The sequence below is a fragment of the Mercurialis annua genome, linkage group LG5, assembly GCF_937616625.2.
Source record: "Mercurialis annua linkage group LG5, ddMerAnnu1.2, whole genome shotgun sequence".
Classification (NCBI taxonomy): Eukaryota; Viridiplantae; Streptophyta; class Magnoliopsida; order Malpighiales; family Euphorbiaceae; genus Mercurialis; species Mercurialis annua.
Genome location: NC_065574.1, coordinates 45361024 through 45386966, shown reverse-complemented (window position 1 = coordinate 45386966; position 25943 = coordinate 45361024). Strand labels below are relative to the sequence as shown.

The 25943-nt window shown below is 35.5% G+C and overlaps 3 protein-coding genes across 3 annotated transcripts; all 3 read left to right on the top strand.

Annotated features, from left to right (window-relative positions):
* The first annotated feature begins 2681 nt into the window (after positions 1-2681).
* LOC126681932 (uncharacterized) lies at positions 2682-3655 on the top strand. The gene is made up of 2 exons (XM_050377489.1): positions 2682-3272; positions 3404-3655. Exons 1-2 carry the CDS (start codon positions 2682-2684, stop codon positions 3653-3655), a joined length of 843 nt encoding a protein of 280 aa, XP_050233446.1.
* Positions 3656-17884: 14229 nt separating this feature from the next.
* LOC126680658 (transcription factor GTE8-like) lies at positions 17885-23639 on the top strand. Its single transcript, XM_050375814.2, has 11 exons — positions 17885-18223; positions 18577-19856; positions 19964-20012; positions 20112-20243; positions 21071-21132; positions 21248-21320; positions 22044-22136; positions 22220-22332; positions 22421-22487; positions 22626-22768; positions 22872-23639. The coding sequence occupies exons 2-11, from the start codon at positions 18642-18644 to the stop codon at positions 23139-23141; spliced, it is 2217 nt and encodes a 738-aa protein (XP_050231771.1). The 5' UTR covers positions 17885-18223; positions 18577-18641; the 3' UTR covers positions 23142-23639.
* A 169-nt stretch (positions 23640-23808) lies between these two features.
* On the top strand, positions 23809-24822 carry LOC126680659 (TLC domain-containing protein At5g14285-like). The gene has a single exon (XM_050375816.1). The coding sequence runs from the start codon at positions 23974-23976 to the stop codon at positions 24766-24768; it is 795 nt and encodes a 264-aa protein (XP_050231773.1). The 5' UTR covers positions 23809-23973; the 3' UTR covers positions 24769-24822.
* Positions 24823-25943: the final 1121 nt, after the last annotated feature.

Genomic DNA, 25943 nt, shown 5'->3' with positions numbered 1-25943 from the left:
GTAAAAATTATGTATTATAAAATAAAAACTAAGGAAGTGTATAGTAAATTTAAATTAAAAAATATTAAATATTGAGAATTTAAATACTTGATTATTAACTATAAAAAACAAATAAGGATTTTTTTAAAAATTAAGTGTTAAACTGATATTTCAAACATCTTCAACTCTACAAAATACTGTACATAATTGTTTTTCTTTTCTATTTTATCATAAATAAAAAATAAAATTAATGCATGGACTACATGACATAATTTACTATTTATTTGATTAAAAAAATGATAGGATAATACAATATAAAGGATCTGAAAATAAATATACTCAATTTACTATTGAAATTTGAAATTTGTCAATAATTTTTATCATAATTTATGCAAGATTTTGTAATCTAAAACAATATTATAAAACGATAATAAATATACATTATTTTCATGTGCGATTATTGACCATATTTTATAATAAAAATATAAATTTATTAATAATTCTAAAGGAACGAGGCATAATAAAATATTAACATTGTTATATATGATTCACAAAAGACTTAATTCTGACAAAAATAAATATATGAAATATAACAAATATATGATAAATATCAATAATTTTAACCACTTTATTGCTATAATTTAGAACAAATTTTTATTAGTTTGTAAATAATAGTTTTTTTTGACATCTTTGTATTAATATTTGTAATTACATATTAGATTCCGCGCAAATGCGTAGATTTACGACTAGTCTATATACTTATATAATTGAGAGGACCAACGGAGGCCTCTCATTGATTCTCACCAAATAGAACATTTCTGTTAGTTTCCACGTTTTTCAAACTACTTATTTTAATTTAATAAATAAATTAGTTTTATATTATAACTGTTAACATCCTAATCTATATAAACTACCTTATTTATTTACTTTTGAATGTAACTCATTCATATCAATAATTCAATATAAATATTAACCTAATACTCTCTCTTTTCCTATTGTAGTTTCAGCGGCTAGGTTTAATTTTAATATTTGTTCTCTTTTCTCCGTAGTGTTTTATAGACATTAGGAATTTGTTTATACTCATTAAGATTTTTTTGTATACTGCTATGTTATTAGGGAAAATCTTTTGTTTGATGTTAACAATAATATGCACAAGTGATGTGTCTTTTTTTTTTCAGTTTTCAAACTTTTTATCAGACATGTAATTAGTTGTTAGTGGAGGTTAGCAGGAGTTAGTATATATTTTTAAAGTTAGATAGACAAACCACGACCTCAGGAGGATTGGGGGATCGAACACCCGATCTCATGCAAACTGAAAGATTTGGCCATCATGCCAAGCCTTCAAATGCCATTTTTTTGTCTTTAACGTTTCTAATGAAAATAAATTTTTAAAATTTTAATATTTATTATTGTTTAATTTTTTTTCATTAACGCTTTTATAGTTTTATAATTAAATTTAAGTATATATTATTTAGTTATAAAAAAATATACCATAATAGTAAAATAACATATATATTTTTAAGGCTGTGATACCATTTATCATTTGCTTTCTCCTACAAAAACAGATCTAAAGAGCTACTCAGATACTTACAATTTTTTTCTGTTATATTTAAACTTCTTTACCTTTTCATACTCGTAAAAATATCAAGAGCTGCCAATAAAATCCAAAAATTTCATGTTCTTAAGTAAATAATTTTGAATTCACTCTCTTTGAGAGTTAATCCTTCTAATACCGATTTTTCAAACCCAACTGAACCGAAATAATAGGTGTGATTCTGTTGTAATTTTAGTTTGATTCGATTTACTTTTATAAAATCAGACCAAATCAAAAATATATTATATATGTACTTTATTAAGAATATCACAAAATCTCTTAAATGACATAGTGGTTAATGGTAAATTGTGCTTTGATACTGCCGTTCGACCAATTTCGATTTCCAACTTTTGCAAAGTTTTGATATTTTATCTTATTTCTTTAAACAGAAATGTGAAACAACTACTAGGACTCATACTTATGGCCAATTACCAAGAAAAATCACGCATTACTACAACACCAACATGCCTTTTCTGATAATTCATATTCCCTCGTCCCATTCTAATTAACAAAATAACTATATTTCAATAACCAAGATAAGCTAATAAATAAAGCATAAAATTACCTATATATCCCTTTGTTGCCATGTTTATGATTAATTGTAGTAACTAAATAACTTTGAAATTTGGAACCATTTTCAATAATGGTTACCAGCAATTACTCCAAAAATAAACGGCGAAGTAGCATTTCTTAGAGTAAAATTTTTCCAACCAATTTAGCGCCAAAAATAAGCAGCAAAATAGCATTTTTTTTCTGAATATGTACAAACTCATATAGTAATCCATATACAGACAATAAATGTCCCTTTGCTTGATTTAGAATTGTTAAGCAAATGATACTACTAGATTTAAACTTATCATTAGAAATCTCACCATCAACTGAATTTTTTATTCCAAAATTAAATGACTTATCTTTTTCTCTAGATTTAAATAGACCACCAGAAATATTTGAGAGTAGTTCAACATAAGCATATACTAATGGTGACCAATTTACCAACTCAAAGAACAAACGGTTATCATCTATCAAAAAGCATGAATTCTTTGAATATTTACTTTCAAAAACTGAACCTGGTTCTTTGAGTTAAAAATTAGCTGCTCAAGCGTTTGAAATGTTTAGAGTTAGCCTGGGAACAGCGTATCGAATTTGGTATAAGGGGAAGAAATGCTTAAAGAATGGGTGGAGTGTGGATTTTTCAATACAATATGTGGAAGCACGGCGTAAAGCAACTCATCAAATATGTTTTAAAAAGATTGTTGAAGTTCCTTTCCATTGCCGTACAAATATTCGTTCTTTTGTGTCATCTTTGAATTTGTCGAAGTCCACCGTTCATAGAAGAGTCAAACAAGGTTGTATTAAAGCTCACGCCAATACATTAAAACCAACTTTGACAAATGAAAATAAGAAAGAAATGCTTAAATTTTGCATATCGATGATTGACCAAGGTACCGTTCATTCAAGACTAACATTTATTAATATGTACAATTATGTTCATATAGACGAGAAGTGGTTTTACATGACAAAAATATCAGAGAAGTATTATTTACATCCACAAGAAAATAGACCTTCGCACGCTTGTAAAAGTAAAAAGTTCATAGCAAGAGTAATATTTTTAGGTGTTGTTGCTCGACCAAGAGTTACTTCATCGGGAGATTTGTTTACTGAAAAAATTGGAATGATCCTTTTTATATATCAAGAACATGTAAAGAGGAGAAGAAAGAATAGAGTTGTAGGAAACTTAAAAACTAAGCATATAGAAAACATTAATAAAAATGTTATCTGAGAGTATATGATTATTAAGGTATTGCCTGCTCATAAACAATTTATATTCAGCAAGATAATGCCAAGCCTCACATAAGTGTCCATGCTAACAAATTTGTGGAAAAAACTTGTAAGAATGGATTTGATATTCAATTATGTTTTCAATCTCCACAAAATCCGGATTTAAATATCTTAGATCTCGGGTTTTTCAACGCTATTCAGAGTCTTCAACATAAAAAATGTCCAAGAACAATTGACGAATTAGTTACCACAGTTGAAGAAGCTTTTTACGAATACCCTATTGAAAATCTAAATTCTGTTTAACACTTCAATCATGCATGGAGGCGGTGATGAAAATTTTTGGCAGGTTTAATTACAAAATTCTGCATATGAGTAAAAACAAGTTGAGATCTGAATTAGATTCTAAGGATTTATGTTTGTCCTTTTTTTAACTTCTTGGTTTGTTTGTTTATAATATTAAAAACAAAAATATTTTTCTTAATATTTGTGAGCTTTTGAGTTTGCACTCGGACTCAAATATTTTTTCAATGCTTTGGTATTGTGTTGCATTAGCAAGTCATAAAAATAGATAATATTTTACATTTTTCATGTAAACCCTCACATATAATTCATAAAAAAAACCCTTTAAAATAGTTCTAAAAGAAGACAAGTTATTTAAGTTTTTTTTTCTTTAGAGGTCGGGAAACACTCTTCGGCTCCGGATACAGCAACTATCGTCGATTCATGGATATCCACCTTATTCTTAATGGAGAGTATAACTTCACATCAAATTAAAACTTGTTGTCTCTGATTGTAAGCATACACAATAGTTAGTCCCTGAAATCATAAAAATAGATTGGGCAATGACGCGCCAAACTTTTTAGTTAGAAATTTTTTTGTGATAAATGATAACTGAGAACTTGCAACATAGTACTTTCAAAAGAAGATTTGACCTACTCAGGAGAAGATATCTACGTTTAGTTTCACATTTGCCTTTTCCAAGGACTAAATTTACAGTGTGTTATGGACATGTGCAGTGGAGGAAAAGTGTACAAAAAAACTTTGCCATAAATAAGCCAACACATCAAAAAATAGAGAAAGACACGTCTCACCAAAACTATGGTTGACATGGCCTAGTTTGACCCTTTAGATGACCTCTACAGAAGTTAGGGGCCAATACTTGCTCAACAAGGAGAAAACTTTTCAATTATATCAAGAGACAATCATAAGGGAGTAGTATAAAAGAGAAGCAATTTCACTGTTCATTGTACAGTGAAATTGCTTCTCCTTTATACTATGTATATAGATTCTATTTAGTTTATGCTTGAGCTATAGTGTTTTAACATCTAAAATTTGATCAAACGAGTGTCTTTTGTTCATATCAATTTCTCATGATAAAAAAATCATCAATGAAATTTAGTTATATCATGCAAATTTAAAATCAGTTTTAAATAGAAAAGTATTAACATTCATAATGTTTTGTTATGGCCATCTTTTTATAAATAAGATCAAAAAACTAAAGACTACTCCTCAAAATCTATAATAAACTTACAGATTTTCAGCCCTAAACCAACTTGAAAAGAAAATTAACATTTGACTAGTTTACTACTCATGTTCTTGTGCATCAGATACATATCCTTCTTCCTTTGGAGGCTGGTTTAAATCTAACAATGGTTTTGTGAAATGTTAGTGTTTCAATTTTGATGATCCACTGGACGACACTTAGAGTGTTGGACATCTTCTTTTCTATTCATAATAGGACAAGATTTTTGTGATATGTTAATAAAAAATGTTGTACTTATAAAAAATGAGGAGAATTAGTGTTTTGTAAACATTGATAGTGGAATTAATAAATGCTAGGAGAACATTAGCCAAAATAATTTTAATTGAAACTCAACTTCACATTGAATACTCACAATTTTTCTATAAAAAACTTTAATTTCAAATAAGAGTAAAGATGAAAATAAGAGTAAAAAAATATGGTTAAGTTAGTTTTGTCAGTTAGAATGAGACACTTAAAACTCTAAATTTTGTCAATTAGAGTGGGACGGGGGGAATATTATATATCATATATATATATATATATCGGTTACCAATTGAACCTGTTGGGTCCAGCAGTAGCTCAAGAGGGGGGGGGGGTGAATTGAGACTTAAAAACTTTTGCTTAAATATGTAAAGCTAATGGAATAGCTTCGCCCTGATGAATGTAAAGTTTTCACAAGCTAATCAAATATGGATCAGTTTGAGAGCTGCGTGATATAGACTTATGAAAATCTTTTTAACAGAGTATAAAAACAGAGATAATGGAAAGTTAAGTTTAGTTTTAAAGAAAAGCTTTCTTTCAAAAACAGTTTTAGATGAAGCTAAAATAAAGCAGAAACTAAAGCATAAAACTGAACACCAGATTTTTATAGTGGTTCGGCAACCCTGCCTACATCCACTCCTTAAGGATCCCCATCCTTAAGTATTCCACTCTTAGATCTCTATTACGGGCTAGAGATAAAGCCAATAAGAATACAACCCTAGTTCTACCCAGAAGCTAGTCTGTAACTTACAAGCTGATTTGATAGCTTCAGCAAACTAATACCCTTTGAAGAATAAATCTGATTCTACCCAGAACCTATTCTATTCCTCACAAGATGATTACAGAAAGATGGTATGAACTCTCACTCAAACTATTCCTAGTTTTCTTGAGATAAATCACCAAGGTTTGAAAGCTCTTGAGAATGTGGAAACTTGATCTTTTTCACTTGATTTCCCACACCTTTGCAAATGGAGAAGAATGCCTTTTATAGACTCCAAGAATCTTCTAGAGAGTAGGGCTGAGTCACATCAGGACATTCCTTCAATTCTTATCCTCTATGCAAGGTGTACATGGTGACAAGAGGAGGAGCCTATTCTAGGCTGATCTGGCCAATCAGGTTGAGCTCAGGTTTGTTTGGTAGTGCTGGCAGCCTGATTGTAGTACAAGGTACACTGACAACCTGATAGTGCTGGGCTGATATTTTTCAAGCTGATTCCGAAAATACCCTCCATCATTGTTGCTAGAGGAAAGATCAAGATGCTTCTAGAAATTGGGCCTTGCAATAATTCAATCAACACATTAGTGGGCTTTAGTTATCATCAAAACAAGGGATAAAAAATAAGGGCCTATAGCCAACAATCTCCCCCTTTTTGATGATGACAAAACCTTTCCATTTGCAAGATAGGAATATTTCTAGAAGAGTAGTATGAGTTATTTAGCATGCTCCCCCTGAATGTATGGCATATATGAAGAAGCTAAATAAAACAGTTTCATAAAAGACATGCCATGAAATATGATCATAAATGCACAAGGCAATAAAAGCTTTAACAAGCTAACAAAATATCATGAAAAGAGGGGCTACTACTCCCCCTTTTTGTCAGTCATCCAAAAAGGAAAAATAAACCAAGTTCAGAAATAAAAAAGACAAAACAAAAAAAAAACATAAGTAAATCAGGTTCAGAAAACAGGCTAATTCAATTAGCTTCACAGTTCTTCAGGCTTGTCCTTTGACCCAGGCTGACCCTTCTGTATTGGAACAGTCTTGAAAGAGCAGCTTGATCGAGTTGACCGTCTGATAGGCAGCTTGGGAGGTCTGGAGGCTGGTTCAGTTTTGGTTGACAGTCTGTCAGAGTCAGATTCTTTCTTTTTGGGGAGGCTGATGACCGGAGCTGGAACAGGATTAGCTTCAGGTTGAGCTAATTTGACTAGCTTGGAGAATTCTGCTTTCATAGCTAGCATGCTCTGATCAAAGGTATTCCTGCAAAAATTCTCAAAGACAGCAAATTTACTCATTAGCTCAGAGGGAAAATTAGCCTGAGGGATAGATTCACTAGGAGCTTCTTCTTTGGGATCTGCAGAGATAGCTTCTGGATCAGCAATCTTGACTGTGTTATCAGAATGAGGCTCAGTCTGATTTGCTTTCTCAGCACTTTGTTCTCCAACTGATTCTTCAGATTCCTTGTCCCGTGAGGTCTTCAGTAGGCCACCTATGATCCTATCAGCTTCAGTCTTGGCAGGGGCCTTTAGCTTCTGTTTGCTTTTCCCAGAAGCTAATTTCTGAATGGAAACTTTCCTCATTAGCAGAGGCTCATCATCAGAGGAGCTGTCATCAATCTGGCTTGAGGCTTCTTCAGACACATTTTTCACACTTTCAAGGGAATTAGTTTTGGAAGATCCAGATTCCTCCTCATTCACAGATTCAGTCTTTTCACTATCATCTTGTTTCTCTACTTTCACTTTCTTAGCAGACCGAATACTGGTGGATTCAATACCTCTCTTCTTGGTTCGAGTAGTGAAAGATTTTGACACAACATCAGTTTCACCAATAAGCTTACTCTTATAGGCAGAAAGATCTACTCCTAGGTGTTTGAACAACAAGGTGAGATGCATTCCATAGGGTAAATTTTTGTTCTTCTTTACTCCAAGCATAACAGACATAATCAAATAGCACAGGTTATAAGGTCTAAGCTTAATCAAATGCCACATAAAGAAAAGTTCAATGCTACTGACATAGTCATGACTGTCAGACTTGGGAGCAATAAAACAAGTGAGAAATTTGTGAACAACCCTAAGCCTAGAAATGAGAGAAGCAGAGCTGATATGATCAGAACCTTTTACCTCGGTTTGGTTTGTGGCCAAGGCTTTAAAAGTGCTTTTGTTGAAGGCAGTGAGTTGACAGACTTCCTGCTTCTTAGCACCAAGAGTTCCATGGTTAGGTATTCGGAAGGCTTTGGACAAGGTTGTCAGCGTGATATTATACTCCTTCTTCTTCAGTGTGACTGTGAACTCATTTTTGCCCTTCCCCTTCGGTTTGAGTGAGTTATAAAACTCATTAACCAAATCTTCGTAGATCTCTGATTTGATTTGAATGAAGTTTTCCCATTTCTGAGCTTCAAACCATTCCTTGAATGAGAATTTTTCCTTGCCATAGAAAGACCAATCAATCGATTTTGGAGGGATGAGAGTTCTTTTGGGGGTTTTGGAAGTGGCTGCTGATGTGGGTTTAGTTTCGTCGGTGCCAAAGAGTAGCTCTGTCGTGGTTCGGCTGTTTTCAGAGACCTCGGCGATTTTAGCAGGTCTTTTGCCCATGATGAGATGAAGAAGATGATGTTTGAAGGGAAGATGATGTGTGTGGCGGTGGGATGAGGTGGATTAGAAAATTAGGTTATAATGAGGTGGGTAGGGTAAGTGGGGTAAGTGGGGTTAATGGGTAAGGGAATGGGCTTTTTAAGAGATATTTTTAAAAAAAAAAATTGGGCCTCTGAGTGCTTTGCTTCGGCCCAGATGAGAGGTTACCTGATTAGCCTTGACTCTGAGCTGATTTAGTACCTGTTTCTGGGAAAATAAAAAGCTAAAGACAGAAATAGGTAAAACAAAGTAAAATAAAATAAAATAAAATAAAATAAAATAAAAGAGAGAAGAGAGAGATGTGTATTTGCCAAAGTGATTGAGTTAGAACTTGTTTAAGAACTGATTTTCATTAGTCCAAGTTCTCCTCTTATCTTGCAAAACTGATCTTCAGAGAGAGGCTTGGTGAAGATGTCTGCAAGCTGATTTTCAGTAGGCACAAAGATTAGCTTGATGTCGCCAGCTTGAACATGATCTCTAATGAAGTGATGTCTGATCTCAATGTGCTTTGTTCTTGAGTGTAGCACAAGATTTTTTGACAAGTTGATGGCACTTGTGTTGTCACATAGAATGGGGACGAGTTTATAAATTAGCTCATAGTCCTCAAGCTGCTGCTTGATCCATATAATCTGGGCAACACAGCTTCCAACAGCTATGTATTCAGCTTCAGCAGTGGATAAGCTAACAGAAGTTTGCTTTTTGCTTTGCCATGAGACTAATGAGCTTCCTAGGAATTGACATCCTCCTGAAGTGCTTTTTCTATCAATTTGACAACCTGCAAAATCAGCATCACTATACCCAACCAAATCAAATGAAGCAGCCCTTGAATACCATAAGCCTAATTCATCAGTCCCAAGTAAATATCTAAGAATGCGTTTGACAGCAATAAGATGAGATTCTTTTGGGTTAGCTTGAAAGCGAGCACATAAACAAACGCTAAAGTGAATATCAGGTCTACTAGATGTAAGATAAAGAAGAGATCCAATCATACCTCGGTAGAGCTTAATGTCTACCTCTTTACCTTTTTCATCTGTAGTTAGCTTGGTGGTTGTGCTCATTGGTGTTCGGCTTTCCTTAGCTTCTGTCATTTTGAACTTTTTGAGGAGTTCTCTTGTATATTTAGTTTGACAGATAAAAATCCCATCTTGGCTTTACTTAATTTGAAGACCGAGAAAGAAAGTGAGTTCTCCCATCATACTCATTTCAAACTCATTCTTCATTAGCTCTGCAAACTGATTGCACAAGCTGCTTTGAGTAGCTCCAAACACAATGTCATCTACATATACTTGGACAATGATGATTTCTTTCTGACTTCTCTTGGTGAAGAGTGTGGTGTCAACTTTGCCTCTTACAAATCCGTTTTCAAGAAGAAATTTGCTCAGCCTATCGTACCAGGCTCTAGGAGCCTGTTTTAGCCCATATAGAGCCTTGGTTAGCTTGTAGACATAATCAGGTTTAGCAGAGTCTTCAAAACCAGGGGGCTGATTGACATAAACTTCTTCTTCTAGATATCCATTGAGAAAGGCACTTTTGACATCCATCTGGAAAAGCTTGAAGTTCTTGTGGCAAGCAAAGGCACATAACATTCGAATAGCTTCAAGTCTAGCAACCGGGGCAAATGTTTCATCAAAGTCTATTCCTTCAGCCTGATTGTAACCTTTAGCTACCAATCTTGCTTTGTTTCTGACCACATTTCCATCTTCATCAAGTTTGTTCCTAAACACCCACTTAGTTCCAATGATAGACTGATTCTTTGGTTTAGGAACTAATTGCTAGACTTTGTTTCTCTCGAATTGATTTAGCTCCTCCTGCATAGCTATTAGCCAGTTTTCATCAGCTTCAGCTTCTTCAATTGTCTTTGGTTCGATCTTAGATACGAAGGCTATGTTTCCTATCATATTTCTCAGTTTGCTCCTTGTAACTAGCCTGTCTGAAGGACTGGAAAGAAGATTTTCTTTAGAGTGATCTTTGTGGTATCTCCATTCGGTTGGTAGATCAGTGTGGATCTGTTCGTCATTATAAGTTTGGAGATCATTAGCTTGCTGATCATCTTCCCAGTTCAGAGACTCCTTTTGCTGATCATTATCAGGCTGAGCCTGATTGAATAGTTCTGTAGTTGTATCTCCAGATTGAGCTGTTTCATTAGCTTGAGGTGTCTTTTCTTGGTTTGAACATGTTTCTTCATCATCAACAGATTCTCTCCTTGATAGAGAGGGATTAGTTTCACTAAAAACAACATGAATAGATTCTTCAACAACAAGTGATGTTTTGTTGAAGACTCTATAAGCTTTGCTATGATTTGAGTAACCTAAGAAGATACCTTCAGTAGCTTTGGCATCAAATTTAGCAAGCTGATTCTTGTTGTTATTGTGAATAAAACATTTACAACCAAAAACTTTGAAATAGCTTAAGTTTGGAGTTTTACCTTTCCAGAGCTCATAAGGAGTCTTTTTCAGAATAGACCTTACCAAAACTCTGTTTTGAATGTAACAGGCTGTGCTAATAGCTTCGGCCCAGAAGTATTTGGGTAGCTTGGCTTCATTGATCATGGTTCGAGCCATTTCTTGAAGGGTTCTGTTCTTTCTCTCTATCACTCCATTTTGCTGGGGAGTTCTAGGTGCTGAGAAGTTGTGAGTGATTCCATTGTCGTTGCAAAACTCCTCAAATAGCTTGTTTTCAAATTCCCTTCCATGGTCACTTTGAACGATGGAAATCTTTAGCCCTTGTTGATTTTGAATTCTTTTGCAGAGATTTGAGAATTTCTCAAAGGCTTCATCTTTGTGAGCAAGAAAAAGAACCCAGGTGAGTCTTGAATAATCATCCACAATCACAAAGGCGTAAGATTTACCTCCCAAGCTAGTTGGAGTGATTGGACCGAATAGGTCAAGGTGAAGTAGCTCCAGAGGTCTACTAGAGTTTAGCTGTCCTTTAGATTTGAAGGATGATCTGGTTTGCTTCCCCTTTTGACATGCATCACAAATGGAATCTTTTTTGAATTTTAGGCTGGGCAGTCCTTCCACAAGCTGATAGATGGATAATTTGCTGATTAGCTTCATACTTGCATGGCCTAATCGTCTGTGCCATAGCCAACAATTTTCTTCAATGGTAGCGAGACATAGATCAGACTCATTAAGTTTCTCTAGATCAATGAGATATATGTTGTCTACTCTATCTCCTGTGATTAGAGTTTGGTTTCTAGACAAATCTTGAACTTCGCATTTGTTAGGTTCAAAAATCACTCTTCTGTTTTTGTCACATAATTGGCTGACACTGAGTAGGTTGAATTGTAACCCACTGACCAGGGATACATCTTCGATAGGATGATTAGTCCCAATAGTTCCTGAACCGATAATTTTAGCTTGACTGTTGTCTCCAAAGCTAACTGATCCTCTTCCATTTAGTTTGAGATGGGTGAACTTGGATTTGTCACCCGTCATATGCCTAGAGCATGCACTGTCCACGTACCAGTTGTCATGTGCCTTTTTGCTCCTTAGGCAAACCTGAAAAGATCAGTTAGTTTTAGGTACCCAAGCTAAATTGGGTCCTGATGGGTTAGCTTTGACATATAATTTGTTCCGAGTCTGATTACCTTGAGTGGCTTTCTTTTTGAAATTGCAAAATTTATCCGAGTGGCCTTTTCGGTTACACTAAAAGCAAGATTCTTTAGTGACAAAAGGTTGGGCTTGATAGTTAGATCGAGATGGGCCAACCATGGCTTTCACAAACTGAGTAGCTTTGGGTTCTTGAATTTTTAAAGGATCATACCCAATGCCAGCTTTGCTTTTAGATAAGCGCATATCAGTAGTTCCAAGTAGCATGTCAAGATTGGATCTACCTTTTGAGAAAGTCTCAAGATCTCGAGTTAAGCCAATGATTTTGATTTTCAAATTTTCATTGAGTCTAGCAAACATTTTCTTAACATTGTTTGAAACTTCAAGTTCAGTTTGGAGAAATCTGATTTGGGATTTAGAGTGTCTAAGCTCTTCAATCAGATCGCACGAAGGCTGAGTGAGATTAGTTTCGATCTGATCAACATCAGTCTTAAGCTGATTAGTTTGATTAGCGTTAGCATGGTCAGGCTGGCTAGTCAAATTATCAGCTTCTGCGATCTTGTATTTTCCTTTTAGATTTAGATATTTTAAAGAAACCTTGGTGTATTTTTTGAAAAGAGCATTGTATAAATCTTGAAGATCAAGAGAGCTAACGTCAAGAGTTTTTACCTCACGATCAGTTTCTGAACTGTCAGCTTCTGAACATTGATTAGGTTGAGATCCTTCAGCATTGTCTTGGGGATCACATTCTTCTCCTATTTTGGCCATTAAGCAAACAATGGCATTTCCTGGTGTTTCTTCTTCTGAGCTGGATGCTTCACTGTCACTCCATGTGGCTTTCATAGCTCTATCAAATCTTTCTTTCCGATATCTTTTCTTTAGCTTTGGGCAGTTAGCTTTGAAATGATCCGAGCTGTTACATTCAAAGCAGTTAGCTTCCAGTGTTTCCTTCTTAGCTTCAGGTCTGGGATTGTATGATTTCTTTAAGTCATTCATGTATCTTCTTCCACCTTTCTTGTACATCTTCTGAAACTTTCGAGTCATGAGAGCTATTTCTTCTTCTGAGTTATCTGAATCACTCTCTTGATTGACAGTTTTTAGAGCTAGATCAGTTTTCTTCTTTTTATCGAAGACCGACTCTTTCCCTTTCTTAATTAGCTCGTGAGTGAACAGTGAACCCATTAGCTCGTCCAGGGAGTAATCTTTTAGATTTCTTGCTTCAAAGATGGCATCTACCTTGCTGTCCCATTTATCGGTAAGAGATCTTAGAACCTTTTTCACAAGTTCTTCTTCTCTTATGTTTTCCCCGAGACTCTTCATTCCATTTATAATATTTGAAAGGCGAGTGCTTAGCTCCTGAATAGATTCATTAGGTTGCATCTGGAACAGCTCATACTGTCTCTTTAGCATGTTGATTTTGGATTCTTTAACCTGATCTGTTCCTTCAAACGTGGTTTGAAGTTTTTCCCATGCTTCTTTTGCTGTTGAGCATCCTCGAATTCGATTATATTCGGTGGCATCTAGTGCACAATGAATCATGTTGATAGCTTTGGCATTGAGCTGAACAGCTTTCCAATCTTCATCGGTGTACTCTTCTTCAGTCTTTTCTCTTCTAATTCCATTTAATTCAGTAAGTGATGGAGGTGTGATTCCTTTCAAAATGATTCTCCAGCATTCAATGTCATAGGCCTGCACAAAATTTTTCATTCTATTTTTCCACCAATCATAGTTAGATCCATTAAAGAGTGGAGGTCTAGAAACTGAACTCCCTTCTGGTACCCCAGAAGCACTAGAAACGCCTGTTGAGCTAGTAGCCATTAGGATCACTTTGGCAAGCTGGAATATTAGCTTGAGCGAATATAACCTGCTTTGATACCAATTGTTGGGTCCAGCAGTAGCTCAAGAGGGGGGGGGGGGTGAATTGAGACTTAAAAACTTTTGCTTAAATATGTAAAGCTAATGGAATAGCTTCGCCCTGATGAATGTAAAGTTTTCACAAGCTAATCAAATATGGATCAGTTTGAGAGCTGCGTGATATAGACTTATGAAAATCTTTTTAACAGAGTATAAAAACAGAGATAATGGAAAGTTAAGTTTAGTTTTAAAGAAAAGCTTTCTTTCAAAAACAGTTTTAGATGAAGCTAAAATAAAGCAGAAACTAAAGCATAAAACTGAACACCAGATTTTTATAGTGGTTCGGCAACCCTGCCTACATCCACTCCTTAAGGATCCCCATCCTTAAGTATTCCACTCTTAGATCTCTATTACGGGCTAGAGATAAAGCCAATAAGAATACAACCCTAGTTCTACCCAGAAGCTAGTCTGTAACTTACAAGCTGATTTGATAGCTTCAGCAAACTAATACCCTTTGAAGAATAAATCTGATTCTACCCAGAACCTATTCTATTCCTCACAAGATGATTACAGAAAGATGGTATGAACTCTCACTCAAACTATTCCTAGTTTTCTTGAGATAAATCACCAAGGTTTGAAAGCTCTTGAGAATGTGGAAACTTGATCTTTTTCACTTGATTTCCCACACCTTTGCAAATGGAGAAGAATGCCTTTTATAGACTCCAAGAATCTTCTAGAGAGTAGGGCTGAGTCACATCAGGACATTCCTTCAATTCTTATCCTCTATGCAAGGTGTACATGGTGACAAGAGGAGGAGCCTATTCTAGGCTGATCTGGCCAATCAGGTTGAGCTCAGGTTTGTTTGGTAGTGCTGGCAGCCTGATTGCAGTACAAGGTACACTGACAACCTGATAGTGTTGGGCTGATATTTTTCAAGCTGATTCCGAAAATACCCTCCATCATTGTTGCTAGAGGAAAGATCAAGATGCTTCTAAAAATTAGGCCTTGCAATAATTCAATCAACACATTAGTGGGCTTTAGTTATCATCAAAACAAGGGATAAAAAATAAGGGCCTATAGCCAACAGAACCGAATCGATTTTCTCATCCCATGCGGTTCAGTTTGGTTTCCACAATTTAAAAAACCAATCAGTTTGAAAACAAACCGATCGATGCACAACCCTAATTGTAAACACCTCTTTTTCGGACAACATGAAAATCGATAAGGAATTGAAACATCCAATGATAATCGTGAGTGGAACGGGCTTCATTGGAATCGCCCAGGTTGATGGCTAACCTCGGATCTAGTGAATTTTGAAAATAATGGAGTCAACACCTAACTCAGTTAGGAAATGCCTTTTATACCGATTAGACAGCCTCACACGCTTATGGGTGAGATCATCGTGCCTTGGTCCAAAAGATCGGGTTCGTGGACACAACTAAAAATCTTGTACTTGGCTTATTGATTAGATCGATTTATAAGACATATCCGGAATATCTCATCTCAACGTACAAAGCAGTACATAAGGTGAAGTGTTAGAAAATAAACAAGTCTGGAAAACAAGAAATGGGAAAAACTGGAAAGCATACATTGCACGCATTTGACTCGATCTGGACTGACATGTGAGCACGTAACATTTACTCATAAAAAAACATATAATCCTAGGGATTCTATCAAATAAAAGACAGAGGTGGATTTTATTTCATTTACATGCACCTAAATCGAATGTATATGTGAGATTGATTTTAGTCATTACCGTCTTGAAAGCCTATACAACCTCTAATTATGTTTTCATTGCAATCCTAAGAAATCCAGGCGATTTGTTAGATTTAAAGCTAATTAATGTGATTATATGATTAAACCTATTAAATGGTGGATATGGACATTCTTGGAAAGCGATAAACAATTTAAATATGTCAATTTGCTGATGATATACATACAAGGTAATTAGTGCTTTTAAACCATAAGTCTAGAGTGTCTAGCAGTAGTCTGTCGTATATCTGTCTATGCGGTCGAATTCGGGATCATGAAAGAGCATGGAAGTTTTTCATCTAGTTGATATGAGTCTGCTGGTCTAAATCGAGGTCAATTCCGAGTTCAAACGAACTCGGAATCAGGTCTGGAAGTTTTTTATCTGGCGGGCTTAAGGTTTGAAGCCCGTAGTGATGTGGGCTTATGCTGACTGGGACGAGTCCGAGAAGTTACTGAAATAAAATCCTACAACTATTATAAGTTTGTGGGCTCAAATGGGGCCTCATTCTGAATTCAAACGAGCTCAGGAACACAATAATAAATTAGGATTGAATAGAAACGAATATAGGAGTTCCGGAAAAAAAGAACACCGACACCAGATGGACTGGCGGCACCGACACATCTTTATGGCGACGACGCCACCTATTCGTAGTCTAGGGCAGCTTTTTGGCGGTTCAGGATTTATAAAAAAACGTGAAAAAATAAAGTTAAAAACACATCAGAGGTATGAAAAAGCATATAATCAAAATGTGTGTATCATAATAGTAAAAGTAATCCTAAAACATGTTTCTAAAAACATTCTCAACAAAAAATAATCTGTTATTTAAACCCTCTCATGGCTTCAAAAAGTATATAGACCTAATATTTTTAAAACCAAGTCTATTCTCATACCTTTCACGTATATGATGGTAACACAATAACTCAGGATCAATTCCACAAACTGTTTCTACATCACCATTCACATATTCTAAGTGTTTGTTAAACGACCATTGTCCTCCAAAATGACAATTCACATCAATTGAATCAGGCAATGTATCTGGAATATTGCAAGCAAACATGTAATGTGTCTAATTAACACGACAGAGCTCATAACCAATAAATCAAACATTATATAAGTTGTTTGAACAAGTAGTAATGCATTTAAAGAAAACCTATACATGATTTAGTCATTTAAACAAGAATAGTAAACAATTAGAACATCCTGTTACCCTAGAACTGTTATCTGAATTTTTTTTAAACAATGGGGAATCACATGGGTACCCATTTTTGTCGATATTATACCAATGACTACCACATAACAAAGTACAAACAAATCTTACCTTTTCAAACGTTTTTTCTTTTGCTGCAGTCACCCTTGTGCTTTCTTTCTTCTCCTTTTCTTGTGTCTCTATCTATCCAAAACTAATTACTACTACCAATGTTAGGGTTTGAGATTAATACTAAAATAGAAAGAAAGAGAACATTTTGCATAAGTTAGGTTAGAGAGTTAATTTTTTGTAGTTGAATAGCCAAGGAAGAAGTAATTGAGGGGATGATAAGTCACATCTTTTTGTAATGACATGGATACATTAGCCTGCCAACGTCTAGTTCCGTGCCACATAAGCAGCGTTAACATTTTAGGAACATCGTTTAAGAGAGGGGTTCACATTCTCGGTTTTTGTAACATCAGGATCATAATTGAACTTGAGAAAATAAAAAAGAGCTACAAGAGACTGGACGATAATATTAGAGTCATTTTTTAGCCTTCTTCCAATAATTGTTTTTGTCACTTGTTATTAAGTTTTAATATTGTAAAATAAATTTATTTATTTTTATGTTTTGGAGGGAGTAATAGTTTAACTTTACTTTTACGCGCAGTAATTTACGCGGCTCGATTAGTGAGTCGGCTATTGGCCTGGCCAGCCGCAATCTCTACAACAATGGCTATATCCTCTGGCAAGTTCCATGGATAAGTCAACTTACAAAACCAACTTACATTTACTTTTCATCCTTATCCAATCAAATTAGCTGATTAAATCTGTGATTTACTAATTCCAACTATTTAACGACCACAACCCATACATGTCCACCTTAAACACAAGGAACAACCGTACTGAATCAAAACCCAAACAGCTATTTAACCGCTGTTAGATCCAACGGCCACAATTAATAAAACCAACGGCCTCAATTTCGCCAACAGTTGATCTAAGAAGCGACTAGCGAGTAGCTACTAGCCCACCGTTCCCCATAAAAATGTACACATACTGACAATTAAGCAAACTTCAAGTATTTCACTTTCTCTCTCTAAAATTACACTACTTTCTCTCTCTAGAAAATTCTTACAACTTTTTTTTTGAAGAGAGTTATTTTCTTCTGGTAGTGATCTAGCCTACTGTTTGTTACTCTGCTTTGAAGTTAATTTGAAGCTCGATTTGGCAGCCATCATTAGCGATCTAGGGTTTTCAATTTCATTTGGCGGAGTTGTTTTTATTATTTATCGTTCTTTTGAAATTTTTGATTTGTGTTATTTGAATATCGTTATTTGAGTTAACGGCGGCTTACTACCGGAGATTTTCACTGAGCAATCGAGGAAATTATCAACTGGTAAATTCACTTATGTAGTTTTGGCGTTTTAGTTTCATGATTTAGGTTTAGGGTTTTAAAACCTTTAAAATGTTGTTATTCTTGATAATTTGTAATATACGAGTCTTTTTCTTAGTGTGAAATATATTTTAATTATTCTGAAAATTATACTAAATTATTGAACTAAAATTTGGTGTGAAAATTCGACTAATATATCAAGGTTTAGATAAAAATTTATGCAAATAAGCGATTAGTTAATTAAATAGGGTTGGACGGATAAATAAAAGGTTAAGGAAAATAAGTCTGTCTAGTGTGTAAAGTTGGAGCTCAAAGATATGAGGGGTAATATTATTCCAATGATTTTGTTTATGCAGAGTTGGATATTAGTAACCCAACTGATATATCCTAGCGGATTGATCAAACTAAAAGAAGAACTACGATGACAATGGCAAAAAATGGTAAAGTTTTTGGCGGGTTTTACGGAAATGCAATTGAGACAACGGGTGAATTAGAGGGTTCTGGTAGTTCAGGAAGGATTGACACGGAGAATATAGCTTCCGAGGGCTCAAGTGCCCTGACGAGGAAATGTATTAATTTAAGTTCGAATAAAATGGATTCGCTTGGTGTACCTTTACAAGTTCTTTCGTTATCTCGGATATCTCGTCGTGAGAGAAAGGAGTTAATACGTAGATTGAGACTTGAACTTGAGCATATTAGGGTACTCCAGAAGAAAGTCGATGTTCCTAGAACTAATGCCGGTACATTGTCATCTTCTAGCGATATTCTTAGCTGTAGCAATGGGACAAATGGGCCCCGTGCTACGAATTTTAAGAAATCATCTGTGATGACCTCTGCGACAGGGAAGAAAACAATTCCTTCTAGGAGTAGTTCTGGAAGGTTCAAGCCTGCTGCAAGGCAGGCGTCAGCACCCACCACTACGACAAATGCGATGGCGATGAAGCAGTGTGAGATATTGATAGGTAGGCTGATGAGCCATCAATACTCCTGGGTCTTCAATGAGCCAGTTGATGTAGTGAAGTGGAATATTCCAGATTATTATACTATCATTAAGAAGCCAATGGATTTGGGAACAATAAAGACAAAGCTAAGTTCTGGTTCATACTCAAGCCCCTTGGAATTTGCTGCTGATGTGAGGCTTACTTTTAAAAATTCCATGGAATACAATCCAAAGGGGCATGATGCACATGTAATGGCTGCTACGCTTAGTAAATTTTTTGAAGTGAGATGGAAAAATATTGAGAAGAAACTACCGAAGGCTGAAACTCAAACTTTAGCTGCAAGGCCAGGTCCTTCTGAAGACTTGCAAATTCCTGAAACATCTCCTATTAAAAAGAGAAAATTGTCCTCGTATCAACATGAAGCTGTGGCTGAGCCTGTTAAACGGGTAATGACAGATACCGAGAAACAGGCTCTAGGCTCAGAATTGGAGTCTTTGTTGGGAGATTTGCCTGTACATATTATTGATTTTTTGAAAGACAATAGTTCAAATGGAGGGGACACTGGAGAGGATGAAATTGAGATAGATATTGATGATCTCAGTGATGACACTTTGTTCACATTGCGGAAGCTTCTAGATGACTATGTGCTCGAGAAACAAAAAAACCAGGCTAGGGCAGAACCTTCTGAGATGGAGGTACTGTATCTTTTTTTTTTGTGGCTAAGTAGATGTCCATGTCCTATTTCATTTCTCTTCTTCAGCACCTGTATGACAAGATATATGGCTTCTATCCTATGTTACAGCTGATGAATGAATCTGGGATAAGCAATTCAACCATGCAAGAGCAAAAAGGTGGTTGTCTGATGTGCTTAGATCCTTGTGTTGGATTTGAACTTTGCGTTTTATGATGACTAATATCTAATCGGTATCTGAAACGTGTATGGTTTTTAGGGAATGATGCTGCCGATGAGGATGTTGACATTGGTGGCAATGAGCCCCCTGTCTCAAGCTATCCTCCTGTGGAGATAGAGAAGGATGCGGGCCACAAGAATAGTAAATGCATCAGTTTAGGCATCTCTGATGGTAAATCACATTTATCCTGTAGTATTTTATGCCAGTTGGTGAATTTCATTTTTTTTTCCGATTCAGAAATGTGTTTATCGAGTCTTATAAATCCCTGTTGTTAAGTGCTTACTGCTGGGAACATCTTGTTTGCGATTTCTCACTAGAGTTAAATATTATCTCTCGTGTGTTATAGTGGCAATCTAAATTTTCTAAGAAATCTCGGTGGAGCCACCGTATTGGCTGTGAATTACTTTGTAGGTTTCTTAATTAGGGATTTTATATTTCTGCACATTCGGGTTATTTCTTTCTTCAAATTTTTAGTGGACATAAAAATGTGTTATTTACATCACTTGGAGAAAACATAGTGTTAGGGTGTCCAAGTTAGGATTTTCTGTACTATGCTGTACAGCAACATAATAAAAGAATAGGTTATTTCTTTCTTCAAATTTTTAGTGGACATAAAAATGTGTTGTTTACATCACTTGGAGAAAACATAGTGTTAGGGAAGGTGAATCTCCTGTCCAAGTTAGGATCTTCTGTACTATGTATGCTGTACAGCAACTTAATATAAGAATATGATAATCTCGAGATTTGGAGTGACAATTTTATATTATTTTCTTCCTGAGACCAAGCTTATAGTTATTTTAATAGCAACTTTTACTATAAATTTGGTACTACATGTGTTTGACTATCATCTGCTCCCATGTCTATACATGATAATATATAACATGCTGATTGCTTATATCAGATCTCTGTGTTTGAATTATAATCACAATAATCACAATCTTTTATCTTTTTATTAAAAATCCTGAATTTCTTCTCCTCTTCTCTTGCTGCCGTTTTAGGGTCTGATTCTGATGGTGATTCTGATGATGCAAGAGCTTCAAGTCCAATTACTGCTATGGAGGTACTTGCTAGTTGGGATTGTCTTAATATGGATTTATTTCTTTGTATTACTTGCTGGATCTTTTCTTTATTTTCTGCTTAAGATCCTCACATGGAATGTCACAATTCGCAAACAGGTTACTGAAAATCTTGTCTGTGCACCTGATTTACATGAGAAATCAAGTGCTGGTGATCATTTGGAGAGAAATGGTGGGTTTTCTTTCTGTTTTCCTTTTTTCTTCTTTGTAATGGAAATTTGACTTTTTAAATATAAAAAAATAATGTTATGTTGCTTCTTTTTTTTAATTTGCTTACATCCAACCTAGTTAGTATTTCTGATATTTTCCATCCAGGCTACATCTGCTTTATAGATTCAGTAGTAGTTATTTCATTTTAGATGTTTTCCTTTTGTTGAATGCTTCATGATACCAGATAAAAGAATTTAATTTTGGTACAGTGGGTTGGAACCCAGAAGCACTTCTTCTGTCCTTTGTGTTTTTCTTATTATGAATAGCCATGAATAGAAAATATGAATGGATTTTATATCTAGCTTCACGGTCCCTATTATATATGCATCAGCAGGCCAAAAAACTTCAGTTTACTTTTGAAAGATACTCTGGAAATTTCTACGAAGGTATAAAATTTTGAAGAGACCATTTGTGTTTCTATTATTGGAAGCTATCATATGAAATTATTAGTAAGATTAGAGCAAACCTGAATAATGTGAGAAGGTTGAAATGCTCAGTGTTGGGCATTATTGCGGACTTGAAGATAATAGTGATACTTGATGGTGGAAATTAGAATCAGTTGTCAAGTAATGTTAGTTAAAAGTTCATCAAGGACCAGCAAGCATGTGCATCCTTAGCTACAGCATATTATGTCTTCTTGCACCTTTTTTGGTTTATTATAAAAATGTGATATCTGTTATTCCAGAGATTTGTCCAGAATCTGTGAGCGGGTTGGATCAGCTTGAGCAGACTTCCCAGCAAAAGCCAAGTTCTGATGAATCAGATTGCCATCAGGATGGTAAGCATGACTGCATGAAAGAACTTACTTTTCTGATAATAGTCAGATAAGTTTCTTACAGATCTTTCTGCTCAACATCATAGGTGGAGACAGTACAAGTGAAATTCAGGTCTCTCCTGGGAAGCTCAGGGCTGCAATGATAAAGAATCGGTTTTTTGAGACTATAATAAAAGCTCGCGAGAAGACACTTTCACAGGTGTGATAGAAATTTTTTATTCCTGGAAAGTTGAATCTTTTTTCTAAATGCTTTTGTACGAGGGTTGTAAATTTCTTGGTATGGTTAGGTCGATAAAGCGGATCCTGACAAATTGAGGCAAGAGATGGAGGAACTTGAGCTTCACAAAAAGAAAGGTTCTGGTTCTAGTTATATTTATTAATTCTCTCTTTTTTTTGTTAAATGAATGTTTAAGTCTGGCATTTTGCGATGTTAATGTTTGATTCTTGATATTGTCAAGCTTGCTGAATTTTTTCATTTAATTCATTTACCAGAAAAAGCAAGGCTGCAAGCAGAAGCTAAAGCTGCTGAAGATGCCCAAAGGCGGGCTGAGGCAGCAGCTGCAGCAGCAGCTGCAGCTGAGGCTAGACGACAGAGAGAACTCGAGAGAGAAGCAGCACGCCAGGCATTGTTGAAGGTAGATAGAGTTCACATTACTGAAATGCATATCCGTGTTCCTCATTGCTTGATGTGGATTTGATGTTTACTCTCTTCATTATTATTGTGGGGATGTCTTGCAGATGGAAAAAACAGTTGAAATTAATGAGAACTCTCGGTTACTGGAAGACTTAGAAATGCTTAGGGGTGCACCTGCAGAGCATTTACCAAGTTCGGTAGATGAGACGAGCCCAGAGCACTCCCAAGATGGCTTGGGAAGCTTTAAATTTGGGGGAAGTAATGCATTAGAACAGTTCGGTTTGTTCATGAAACAAGATGAAGAAGAGGAAGAAGGGGAACCACTAAACCTTTCAAAGCCTGTAAATGACATAGAAGAGGGAGAGATAGATTGAGTTATGTTCCATGTGTTTATTACTCATGTATGCCAGTGGATCAAGGTTTTAAAGCATATGAATCTGGTTTCCAGACAAAAAAAAAACAAACAGAACATGCCGTACCAGCGCGACGCAATATACAGTATTGGATGGGGGAATAAGTATTCGAAAATGGCCCGGGATGATTAGAGCATAATGCGCTACTCGGTAAGTTGATGATGAGACCGAGTTAGCTTTCTGATGATTTGATAAATTCATGGTGGCCTCGACAGCTTTTAAAATCCATGAAAACAAAGTACTGTAAAGGATTTGAAGGGTTGGCTTGTTGTATCAGAGACTAGAAACAAGTGTTAAGACTGTTTCAACTTTCAACAATGAAATGGCCGAGTACCGATAAGGTGTCTGAAACAGCCTATTCTGTAATTTGTATATAATGTCCATATAAAATGTATTTAATTAGAAGTATACGAAATGCTAATCTTTATATTATATTGTGAAATATTCTCTACTGTTGCACGGTTCTGTTTTCTTTATATAATTTCAATCATTTTACAAAAAGTAAAATAAGATTAACTAACTTAACTAACTAATTAATCCATCAAAAACAATTTTAAAGTGCGTTTAAAAGAACTGTCAGCTCAGTGAAGATAGGCAATGCAGTGTCAGTGTATCTCTCACAAGTCATATTCACAGTTCCTAGGGAAGTACAAAAACACATTTCAATTTACACCACCATACAAACAAAAAATAAATAAATATATTTTTGTTTCTTTAAGAGACTGATTCAAAATTAATCACGTCAATCCAATCCTCCACCCACTATTCCCTTTCCTCGCTATAAATCAAATCTATGAACCCTAACTTCCCATTAATTTCAGGGTTTTCAAAAATGGAAACCCTAATTCAATCTCTTCCACTTCTCCCACTCTTCTTCACCTTCTTCCTTTCAATTTACTTAATTGCCCAATTCATCGTCTTCCGCAACTGGCCAGCGATTCACCGTCTCGAAGCTTCCAGCTGCTTAATTTCCCTCTTCCACGGTACACCCGCTGCAATTTTCGCCTCCTACTACGCCGTCTTTAACGACGTTAACAGAACCCACACCTCCTTCTCGTCGCCAAATACTCCCGCGCAAAACTCCGTCCTCGATTTCAGCATTGCGTATTTTCTAATGGATCTCATTCACTACCTCATCTTTTTCCCTAGCGACGTTCTCTTCATCGGTCACCATTTAGGGACGCTGTTTGTTTTCATCACGTGCCGTTACTTTGTCTCTCACGGCGCGTTTGCTATACTCTCTTTGCTCGTTCTTGCCGAGATTACTAGCTTCTGCCAGAACGCGTGGACTTTGGCGCGTGCGAGACGAGGTGATGTGAAATTCGCGGCGAAGGTTTATCATTTACTGTCGCCGCCTTTTTATGCTTTTTATTCGGTTGTGAGAGGGTTTTTGGGTCCTTGGTTTGTTTATGAAATGGGGAGATTTTATATTAGTGGCGGTGCTGATAGTGTTATTCCTAAATGGGTTTGGGTTTCTTGGATGATTGTTGTGATCATGGCTATTTCTGTTAGTATTTTGTGGATTGTTAATTTATGGGTTGAATTGTATAGAGAAAGGAAGCTCAAATTTGGGAAGAAATTGAGTTAATTATGTTAGATTAGAAGTATTTAAATAAAAATATGTAATCTTTTTTATTGTTGATATGTTCTGTTAATCTGCCCGTGTTTGAATGTTTATAATTACGTTTTGCAAGGTGTAGAGAAAAACGTTGAGGCTTTAGCTTAGTTATGATCTATATATGGCGCGGAACTTAGCGAGTACTACATTTTGGAGTTTCGTTTTTGTTTCGCTAAATACTTACTGATCTCGTTTTCTGTTTTAGTATTTCGTTGTTTCTTAATGTAGGTTATGGTTTGTTTTACTTCAGTCCAGGCTCTAGACTTTAGTTTTGAGCTGATTGAATCCGTTGGAAATAAGACATGTGAAAAGCTTTTAAGGATTGGAGTGATCGTATATGATGACAATTATTTGTTATTTTGTGATATATTTATCAAGCAGTTAGATGGAATCGGCCTATCGGAATATAAACAGGTAAGCTACTTATCCATAATTTCAGAATCAAATGTGGTAAGCTTACTTTTTTTTTTAAATAATGGCAAGTAAGATCACCAACCTTGACAGACATCTGAAGTTGGTATTATTTATTCTCATATCTGAAACTGTGGGTGCCGGGTCTAGGTTGGTTGGACTTTATGATAGGAATTAAGCATTATTTATGCCATTGGTTGGTTAGAAGTTATGCCAGAACTGAAGTTGGGAAAAGGAAGATCAGTTAGAACACTTTGGAATTTCCAAAGTATTTCTAGAAACGGAATCGAAATATAAGACTCATATTTAGGATAATGTTGTGAGATGTAGACAGTTTAGAACTAGCTAAGCAGACAAGAAACCATCATAGAATTTAGTCTTTGATCTTTTCAGTATGTCATACTCCCATCTGTTGAATTTCATAGGAACCCCTCGTTCTTGCGATATGTCCAGAACGGATCAAGAGAAGAACTGATAGTCCTTTGCTTCGAGTATGATGCTCCTTTACAATAGGTGATAATATAATTAAGAGATGCCCAAATATACTGCACATCTGAGAACACAAAAAATGTAAATTCAAAACGTTTCTTTTCCTTTTAATGACAATGAATGCTGTGAGCAAATTTGGGGTTAGCTTAATATGAAATTACCCGGTTGATTAACCATGACCTGCAGTGACTGGATTTTAACTTTGAGGGGGGCAAATTATAATATGTACTATTTAAAGGGGTAAT

Bases quoted from the DNA above. Each gene is read 5' to 3' on its own strand.
- LOC126681932 (XM_050377489.1), top strand. From the start codon at position 2,682: ATGTTTAGAGTTAGCCTGGGAACAGCGTATCGAATTTGGTATAAGGGG. The intron at 3,273-3,403 runs GTAAAGAGGAGA...ATTTATATTCAG, and splicing joins TTTTTATATATCAAGAACAT to CAAGATAATGCCAAGCCTCA.
- LOC126680658 (XM_050375814.2), top strand. From the start codon at position 18,642: ATGACAATGGCAAAAAATGGTAAAGTTTTTGGCGGGTTTTACGGAAAT. The intron at 19,857-19,963 runs GTACTGTATCTT...CCTATGTTACAG, and splicing joins CAGAACCTTCTGAGATGGAG to CTGATGAATGAATCTGGGAT. The intron at 20,244-21,070 runs GTAAATCACATT...CTGCCGTTTTAG, and splicing joins CAGTTTAGGCATCTCTGATG to GGTCTGATTCTGATGGTGAT.
- LOC126680659 (XM_050375816.1), top strand. From the start codon at position 23,974: ATGAACCCTAACTTCCCATTAATTTCAGGGTTTTCAAAAATGGAAACC.